At 45.2% G+C, this 10,133-nt stretch overlaps 1 protein-coding gene across 2 annotated transcripts; it reads left to right on the top strand.

Annotated features, from left to right (window-relative positions):
* The first annotated feature begins 4,339 nt into the window (after positions 1–4,339).
* On the top strand, positions 4,340–8,068 carry LOC123149048 (mediator of RNA polymerase II transcription subunit 17). 2 transcript variants are annotated; one of them, XM_044568586.1, is made up of 9 exons: positions 4,340–4,727; positions 4,801–4,999; positions 5,101–5,217; positions 5,427–5,512; positions 5,599–5,753; positions 5,886–5,983; positions 6,135–6,509; positions 6,691–7,014; positions 7,430–8,068. In XM_044568586.1, exons 1-9 carry the CDS (start codon positions 4,630–4,632, stop codon positions 7,757–7,759), a joined length of 1,782 nt encoding a protein of 593 aa, XP_044424521.1. In that variant the 5' UTR covers positions 4,340–4,629; the 3' UTR covers positions 7,760–8,068. The 2 variants fall into 2 exon arrangements, with proteins under 2 accessions (XP_044424521.1, XP_044424520.1); XM_044568585.1 differs by having other exon boundaries at positions 5,599–5,983.
* The last annotated feature ends 2,065 nt before the right edge of the window (positions 8,069–10,133 follow it).

Below are 10,133 nucleotides of genomic sequence, written 5' to 3'. Positions count from 1 at the left end.
GGTCAGTTAGGAGTCGCCAAACATCAGCCACACGGGTTACCACTACAAGGGGGCAATACTTTGTCCCATGAGAGCATTTGCATCAGGGCTCCGCAACGGACCGAATGGACGGCTCGGTCTAACTTAGCTGGACTCATCAAGCCAGCTTCGGACGTCCGGTGGATGGTCCGGTCACTGTCCAAATAAAAAGAAGGTGTGCTTTGGTTTATAAACTTGAAAGGATTTATGAATCTTCATACAAACGGTGTAAAATGCAACCTGTCTCTTTTTAATAAAAATGGTAAATATGGACAACTAAAAAAACACAGTAACTTTTGAAATTGAGTTCAAAAACAGATTTGAATTTCAAGTTCTTTGATTCCATAAACCAGAAACTCAGTAAATTGTAGTAATAACTTCCAAACTTTGCTTACACCACGGCCTAATTTCGTTCAAAGAGAGACACCAGTTGATCTATCTCGATCGGATCTTAATTCTGCAAGACCAAAACTAGCTAGCTAGACTATAAACTGAGACACCACGACCGTTCAAAAGAAATACAGTAGAAATATATTAGAAACTAATTTAGACAGCACGGGCCAGCTTCTTCCTCGTCCGACGACTCATCGTCGTCTCGGCGCCACTTGCGGTCTTTGTCGCGTCCTCCACCCCGACGCCGTTGTAGTTGGTGCCGTCAGAGAACTCCGGGCAGCCCTTGTCGAAAGGGATCTCGAGGATCGTTTTCTGAGCAACGGCCGGCGCGGCGGCCACCCGCTGGCGGGCAGAAAGATGCGCGAGGGCCCATATTGCTGACACAGCTCGTCGAACTGCCGGTCGTCGAGCTGCTGGTCATCGTCGTACTGCTGTGCCATGGCTTTGCTCGCGCTAACGGGCCGCCGGCCATCTTCTTGGAGGAACTGGTGCGAGTCTGTCGTAGCCGCCGGCTTCTCTGTTCGCGGAGGACGATCGTGGAGGACGATCGAATCGGCCGAGCAGAGCGCACTCGTACGTAGGCAAAGGCTGTGATCGGGGGTGGAAGGAAGCGGACGGGTTGTTGCTGAATTTGTAGTGCGAAGTCGAGCTATTACATGCCCCTCGACGGGCCTGTTGGAGAGGACTCGGAATCCGGCTCCGGGTCCTGCTCGGGCGGCAGAGCAGAGTCCGCCTCGGTTCAGGTAAAGAGACGCACCGATCCGGTTAGATTCACAATTCCTAAAACCATGCTTCAAAGAGAAACCAAGCTTGTAGTCTGACCGGCTCTCACCATCAAACATGAAACGCTAAAATCTAAACCCGTGGTTTGATCCCTAATGGGCTGTGGATACAGTCACACGCACAAGCCATAATTCATTACTGATATCACATACGATTATGCTCTGTACACGGTACAGAATGTATTGTGTGTTCATTTGAAACTCCATGTGCCGGAAAAAAAATGTTCAGACACAACTTGAACTTCTTGCCCTGTAACATCTTTTAAACAATGTAAAAGTGTAATATGTTTACACATCGTGGGTCATCTTGCGAAACTTATCCATTTGCCTGCGATGAGATGGTGATGGACATGATGTCGTCCTTACTCGTGCTCGGGAGGACGAACGACAACCCCTTGTACGCGATGCCGCCAGGACCCATGAACATGAGTCTTTCCCGAACGAAATCAGTGTTGTGGATCGCCAGACGCTTGATGGTGTCCTGGATTAAGGCTCGCTCACCATATCGTCTCACGCCTAGGTGGGCCGGGCCGAGGATGCCCATGGCAGTTCACGAGTAGGCCATCAAAAGAGGGCCCATGGCACATAGAAGAAATATTTCCAAAGACTTGGCGCATACTCCAAGATTTAGAGGTCGTCTAGAACATGTTTTACCTTCTACACGGCCAACCTAACTATAACCCTAGACACACGGAACCTATATAAACCGATGGGTAGGGCTCATAGACAACACACAAGAATCTCATGGTAGATCAACTTGTACTTCGTACTCCATCCTAATCAATACAACACAAGTAGGATGTAGGGTTTTATCTCTTCAGAGAGCCTGAACCTGGGTAAAACTCGATCATGTCCATGTTACCATCGCATCTAAGCTACTAGTTCGTAACTATAACCCTAGACACACGGAACCTATATAAACCGATGGGTAGGGCTCATAGACAACACAGAAGAATCTCATGGTAGATCAACTTGTACTTCGTACTCCATCCAAATCAATACAACACAAGTAGGATGTAGGGTTTTATCTCTTCAGAGAGCCTGAACCTGGGTAAAACTCGTGTCCATGTTACCATCGCATCTAAGCTACTAGTTCGGGATCCCTTACTCGAGATCTGCCGAAATTGACTCCATCGACACACTCAACTAGTGAGGTCTAGGTAGAGGTATACACACGGCAACGAGGCCTCCATCCGAGGAGGACGAGAGGTGGAGATATGGAGGGAGCCATCGATATCGGGGCAGTGGAAGGGTCGCGAGGTTAAGGGCGAGCTCACCAGAGGAAGAGGGAGATGGAGATCTCACCAAAGAGAAGGCGGCAACCGTCGGTGGTTAGGCATCTCTAGACAACACTATTTTGTGCTGCCTCTTAGTCGCTTTGTTTTTTTTGTGGGATTTTGATTGCAAGTAGTTACCGTACTTCCTATTGGCAACATGAGCAGGATTATTCATCATGCTAGACCTGAATGAATTGCAATGCATGCATTGATCCTGGGAGGAATTGAACATGAATGTGCTTGTGCTCTTCAGTCTCAATTGAATGGCTGACTCCACAAGTGACAAGTTACTGTACTACTAGTTGTTTCCATACTAGAGTACTCCCTCCGGAGATTTGAAGGTACAATATTACATGAGTCGTCTTTATAATTACAATGCGTGGGAGATTTTCGAAAACCCCTCCCGCTGCATAGGTTCTACTTATCCAACCTCAGACTGTTTCTTCATAGGATTCTTTTCTTTTTTGTCAAATTTTTGCACCCAAGGCCAAGCTTTAACCAATTCGGGATCAAAATCAGATAATTTCGGTCCAGTACAGTTGAATTAAAAAGCATAGCCAAATCTTGGCCTTGGCTGCGGTTTTCCATAAAAATCAGATTATTCCCACATAGCTGAATTATTCTTCAAAATCATAGCTGAATTGCTCTTAAAAAATCCTAACTAAATCCCCACATGCATACACAAAAATCATGACATGGCTGAATTACAAATAAAATGTGTTGTTCCTACATGAACAAAATCGACCGTTTGACAACTTACCTTCCTCGGCGGTCCGTCCCGGCCTGGTTTAGTTCTCACCACCATCACTGCCAACTCCCAGGTCCAAACCCTCGCCAGGGCTATGTCTCGCCTATTGCAAGACGAGCTGCCGTCTCACCTCTAGAGTTGCAGCTAACGGGCCGGCCCAATGTACCTTTTCTGAAGTGGTTTTGGGAATCTTCTATGAACTTGTTTTAGAAGCTTTTGCATGGTTTTTTCCTTTTTTTATTGTGTGTTTTCTGTATCGGTTTTATTTCGTTTCTTTGGGTTATTTTTTTCAAATACATGTAAATTTTTTAATACATGTTCTACATTTTTTATACACTGGGAATATTTTGATATATGTTGAAAATTTCCTCAAATACATTTTGCTCATTTTTTAAATAAATCTTAAACAGTTTCCAAATACATGTTTAATTTGTTGGATATACGTTAAATATTTTCTTCAATATAGGTGAACATTTTTCAGATACACCGTTGGACATTTTTCGAGTACACATACATGTAAATGTTTTTTTAAAAACGTGCCAAACATTTGTTAAGTGTTAGAACATTCTTTTTAAATGTCTTTATATATTTTAATGTTACAATTTTTTTAGTTACACAAATATATTTTTTAGAATGTACTATAACATTTTAAAATATGTCACGAACATATTTTTTTTTATCCGTGAACATTTTCTTTAAATGTAATCAAACATTGATTTAATGGTACAATAAATTTTTATATATTAAAAATATATTGTAATTTTTAATAGATTACATTGCAGAAATAGTTTTGAAGATGTCACAAACATATTTTTGAAAAGCTTGATCATTTTATAAATTTCACAATTTTTAATAAAATTGTGTGAACAAATTTTTTACACTAAATGATTTTTTTCTAAATGCGTGATGAACGTTTTAACTTTTTAACTAAATTAATTTGTCGAAATATACTCCTCCGTCCCAAAATAAGTGTCTCAACTTTGTACTAACTACAAAGTTGAGACACTTATTTTTGGGTATGTCTCTAGAATATTTTCAAACAGAAGAGAAAAAATAAGAACGAACAAATGAACGTCAGGACAGCCGTGCAACTCCATCGAACGAACCAAGAAGCAAACGTGCGAAAACGAACGGAGCAAACTGGGCCGGCCCACTACAGCCACAAGCGAGACAAAGACGCTCCCCCAAACCCTCGCTCGCCGGCAAACTCCGGCCGTCGCCCGATCCCGCCGGCCGCCGCGCCCCTCGCCGGCGGCTACCACCGACCACTCTTGGCCTCGAGACGGGAGGCCAGCCCAAAGTCAGGCTGCGTCTGTCCCCCAGCCCCTGCTCCCCCTTCCGGCCCCTTCCTCCGGACCGATCCAGCACCCCAGTCGCTCGCTCCCCATCAATCAAGGAGCAGGGGGCAGAGATGGCGGCCATGGGCGACGACCTGCGGCTGGACTTCGACAAGCTCCCCATCAAGCGCCTCGAGGCCATCGACGAGGCCGGCAACGAGCACTACCCGCCGTAAGCCCGCTCCCCTCCCCTCTCCCTTCCCTCGGTCCAAATCGGCTGCTCACCGGTGAGCACACGGCCGCAGGGACGGCAGCAGCGAGGCACAGCGGCTGGCGGCGATCCGCCGCATCGACTTCTCCTGGGTCGTCGAGCGGGACGCCAAGAAGGCCAAGAAGGCGGCGGCCGATGACGCCGCCCGCAAGGCCTGGCCATGGCAGGGCCTCCACGAGAGCCTGCAGCTGGCGCAGCAGGAGCTCACCGTCATCCTCGACCTCATCTCCACGGTCCGCCCACATCTCCGTCCGTGCGCATCTCGGCCTCATGACAGACCTCGTATGTTAGATGCGATGATGTTCCTGGTTATTGTGGATGGATAACAATGCAGGTCGAGGCGAACGACACCGTGGCCGTGGCGGCGACCATCTCCAAGCCCAAGCCGCTGCCGGACGAAGTCCTCGCCGACATGGCCGTCTCCGCCGCCACCAAGCTCCAGCGCCTTCGGGTATGGCCTGTTAATTTGCAGTAGAAACTAATAGACCATTTGTATCCAGTTAGTACAAGACAGACAAAATGGGAGCAGAAGTAAACTGCAATAAAAGATGTTTCAAGTAGTTCACGCTTGCCGCCTCAAAAAGAAAAAAGAAAAAAGACAGTTGAAGTTTGAACTTACACCATGGACCCTAATTATTATGCTCTGTTCTGCAATCTCAGCATCTGGGACGGTACTTCAAGCAATCGGCCAAAACGATGGGGCAGCAGTTCCAGAAGGAGGCTAGGTTCTACGGCTCATTGATCAGGTTTTTTCTTGTTTCAGGAATTGTGAATTTCAGCTATCACGTAAGTAGTGATGTTTGTACCATGACCAGTGTTGTTGGATTGGCAGGTTGCAACAGAACTGGAAAGTTAAGAGGCAGCTTGGGAATGCTCCAGGAAGCAACAGCTTCATGTTTGATGTAGTTGACACTTCTCAGTTGGACACGGCTGAGATGCCCCGATTGTCGTCATTGTCTTTGGTTCCAATCGATCAGGACTCGTCAGGTACTTTGTCTGTACAAATCCCACAAAAGTCATGCCGTTTCTTGAGCCTTCAATTTCATGGGGACAGTGCAAGCGGCGTGGAAAGCTACACTTGCAAAACGAAAGGTGTCTCAAGCACCACTTGTTCTGCAGCTGAAGATGATGCCTCGGAGAATGATGATGTCAATAAGTCTGTCAAACAGGCGCATTCCATTCTCCGCAATATCCACAAGTCAATATTTGAGGAGCAGGTTGTCTAAATGCTTTTGATTTACTGCATACCTGTCTTTTGACCAACTAGAGTTCCATGAAAATTTATTGCTGTGACAAATTCTGCCCTCTCCATTCGTCATTCTTATCTACCATACTACCTTGTGCTTAGCTAAGTGTATGCCTTTGTAGGTATTTGATATGGTGATCCGTGAGACATTTGTCCAAACTCAAGGCGTCAACGTAACTGGAATGTGTGAGGATTTTCTCCAATTAGCCATTGGCCAGGAGAGTTTGTTGTGCCTTTCGCTTGCGAATTCTGGACAGGACAGTGACTCGGAAATGGCGGGCCATGAAGAGCACACTAATTCAGAGGCGAATCTTGTGTTAGCCACCACCAATGGGAAGCAGGAGCCTTTAAAAGCAACCCCTCAGGGTTTCTTAACCCGAAAAGTCTGGAGATTTACCTGCTACATATGTTCCATGACAACATTCTTAAGAAAGTCAGGGAGAAATATCGTAATATTGTTCGCAACCAGAGTCCTGCTCACACTGCAGAGCCTGCAGGTGACGAGTGTGGCTTGCTAGGCCATTTCTGCATGACAGTTGCTCATAAAATATTTTCAAATAAAGTGCAGCTGGAGCTGGAGAGTGTGGTATAACTACTATTTTTTTCTGTTCATCAATGTAGCAGTATATATACCATGGGTATAGACTGGGGTATCTAACTTCCTTTTTATTAGTGCAGGTTAGCAGGGTTCCGTATCTCCATCTGCAGTCCCTTCCTACGTGGCATTCTCGAACTTCTTCCTGGTCTATCTGCCTAAGAGTTCCGCAGCCTATTTTAGCTGCTGACCGACTCACGAAGCCTTCGGACAATGGTGAGCCTAAATACAAATCTTCCAGGAGACAGTTCAACACGAAGATTGTCTTGAAGGATGGCCAGATAAGTTTGTTGGGCGAAGGTTCTCCGAGCATTGCTGGATCATTGACCAGGAAGCCCTCAGATGGGTATCTGATAAACAGTTACAGCTGTGACTTGGAGGACCTCCCTACGATGGTTCTGCAGCAGGTAAACTTGTGATGAAACTTCTTGAGTTATTATCTTTCTATCATGGCTAGATTAGTTTACCAATGTTACTACTGTTGGGAGTATTTATGATTCAGAAGGGTGAAGCACCATTTGTGCCTGGATAGCGCATGAACCACTTGACCATATCATGATCAAATTTAGTAAATGCAAGTGCCCTGTGATTGGCTGCAATGTTCATCGTTCAGTCCCTGCACTCCATGCAAGTTTCTCTGACTAGTAGAAAGTGTTCGAGTTCCAGTATGGCTTCAGGGCAGATTGCAGAGAATTCATATGATGATACATTTTAGGATCTTTGCCATGCTTCCGTTTTACAATAGAAGTGTTGCTTCAAGATCTACTTCATCATGATAGTGTACTGAGCACATGATCTGCACATATATGTATGTATCTGCAGGTGGCGAGCCAGGTGATAAACTGGCTCCACGAGGAGGCGCAGGTCCTGGGGATGAGTGTGACGAGGGACTTTTTAGGCCTCTACTTTGACCTGGACCACGGCGACACGACACTGGGCCTGGTGGGGCACATCGACCCGGATGATGCTTATGGGTGCGTGTCGTGGTACCTGACGGTGGACCACCTGGCGGAGGAGGACGGGAAGGCGCCGGCGACGGACGACCCGTGGGCGGAGGAGAAGTGCAGGTTCCTTGGGTACCTATCCCTGGAGGTGCTCCACTCCACCCTCATGGACCTCATCAACCTGTGTGGCACCGCGCCCACCCGCTGAGATGATGATAGCAGTGCTGGATCCATTTCTTACTGTGCGCATTGACTGACTGATGCTGGATCTGGAGTTGTCAGAGGCATAAGCTGTTGTATTAAGGAAAGCACATTCGACTAGTTGGTAGCATCAGTGAGAAGGTTCCAGAATCTAGACCTCTTTTTTGGCTACCCTAAGGATAGTTTGTGGGCAGGTCAATCTGTTACAAGTTGGTACTTTCTAGAGTTGATCTTAGATTCAGAAAACACAAGCTAGCACTGTATTCTCATACAATTGATGCCATCTATATATAATATATCTGAGACTCCCTCCCTACTTGCGCAATCTTTTGCCTCTCTTGCTTAAGAAAAAATAAATTTGTTCGGCTTCCTGGAAATTTTGGACGCGTTTGCTCAGGCGGCATAATTGCATTTCTTTAGGGAAACTACGTTGCTTTATTGATCAGTGATGTTCATTCGAACTGTTACAATATCATGAGGCTTTAACAACCATACATGCCTCCCAAAGTTTAAAGAAACAAAAATTTAGCTAAACTATCATCCTCGAAATTAACCCATCTTGATTCATACATGAAATGACTCCTAAAAATCATCTTTGCGTCCTATGAGTTTTCTGATTACCGCCGCATTTTGACCCCGGGCAGCCGGCACGCTCAAGCTCAAGAATATCCGTGATGCCAGTAGCACTATCCGAAGAGATGAGAAAACTCTGAATATTCGAATAAGATGCACCACTCATATGATTCAAAGTGATAGAGGAGGAGCCGAGGTAGAGTCCCTCACGATTTCTGCATACTGTCGCCACAGCAGCACGCAGCCCCCTGTTTAGCTACAACTGCATCCACATTGATTGACTTGCGCACAAACCTCCCTTATAGGGTAGCAAAGAGAAAACGGATCACATGTACAGGGCGTCACGTTAGCATATAAAACCAAATTTTGAATGGACAGCAATATCGGGGGAACATTCCCTGGGAGTGTTTTCCTAGCAAACGCTCGAATTGCCATGCAATATGATCTAAAGTTACCATGAAATTTTTACAAGAATCGCCTGTATTTCAGAGACGTTCATGACACGGCGGCCATGGTTGGTCCCGTGCAGCTATGTGATCACGTCAGTTTCGATGGTCCTCACGTTTTTATAGGCCCCATAGTGATGTTGCTCGCGTCACTCGCCGTCGGCATGCACGATATCCAATTGCACATTGTCGTTGACTCATTGTACAGGTGAGCCCATAACCCTCACACACTATTTTTTTTTCATTCCCCTGATAAAGAGCAGTATATTAATATCATTAGACATTAAACTCGATTGTCTTTATTATTGTGTACTACTTAGTGGTGTAAATGCTCTTATATTTCTTTACAGAGATAGGACATTCTATTGGAGTTGTGGTTGAGTTATCAAGGTCGATGTAACCAAAGCATGAAACTCCATCTGCTACATACAAGGCATGACATACACCACAACTAAAGAGATCAAATGGATTAGTTGCATGACATGATAAACCATAAGGACACACCAATTGATTATGATGTTGACCAGATAGGATTATTCAGAAGAAAGTTCGCTATCACTAAATGATGCTATTGTGACGTTTGTTAAATCTTCAAAGTGTAAAGGTAGTATACATACAAAGCCGGAATTCAAACCGACCATTGTGTACGGACAACAAATGTGCTTGTTCTCGTTCCACAATACCACTAATGTCAGGAGTATCAATGTTTAATGGCCACGCCACAATATTAGTGTGTTGCGTAAGATGGTTTTGTAGCAAAATTCACAGTACATTTGACAAAAAGAATGACCGAATGATGTTTTGAAAAGAGGTATGCTTCGGTACACCCCCTTAAAAGGATTTTTGAATGTAGATAAACATCACATAATATAGCTTATCCCTTTGATAAAAAAGTGAAATAATTTCAACAAATGAAAACACGATGACTTTTGAAATTGAGCACCAAAACGTTTTAGAAATAATTTCTGAGTTCTTTAATTCCACAAATCATAAACTCCAATTGCAACTTTTAATAGTTCCTATGGACTGTAAGTTCCGTCGACATCCTAATTTCGTTCAAACGAGAGGCACTAGTTCATCGATCTGAATGACTGGATCGGATCCCAATTCTGTAGTAAGACCTTGCCTAATACCTAGCTTAACTGTGAAATATGACACCACAACCTTTCAAAAGAAATACAGTAGCAGCAGCAGTAGTAGAAACTAATTTAGACGGCAGCATGGGCCAGCTTCTTCCTCATCCGACGATTCATCTTCGTCTCCGCGCCACTCGCGGCGTCCACCCCGATGCCGTTGTAGCCGGTGCCGTCGGAGAACTCTGGGTAGCCCTTGTCGAAACGGATCTCGAGGATCGTCTTCTAG

Source organism: Triticum aestivum, chromosome 7A (genome assembly GCF_018294505.1).
Source record: "Triticum aestivum cultivar Chinese Spring chromosome 7A, IWGSC CS RefSeq v2.1, whole genome shotgun sequence".
Lineage (NCBI taxonomy): Eukaryota > Viridiplantae > Streptophyta > Magnoliopsida > Poales > Poaceae > Triticum > Triticum aestivum.
The sequence above is the reverse complement of the archived record's forward strand: the minus strand, read 5'-3'. Positions and strand labels throughout refer to the sequence as shown.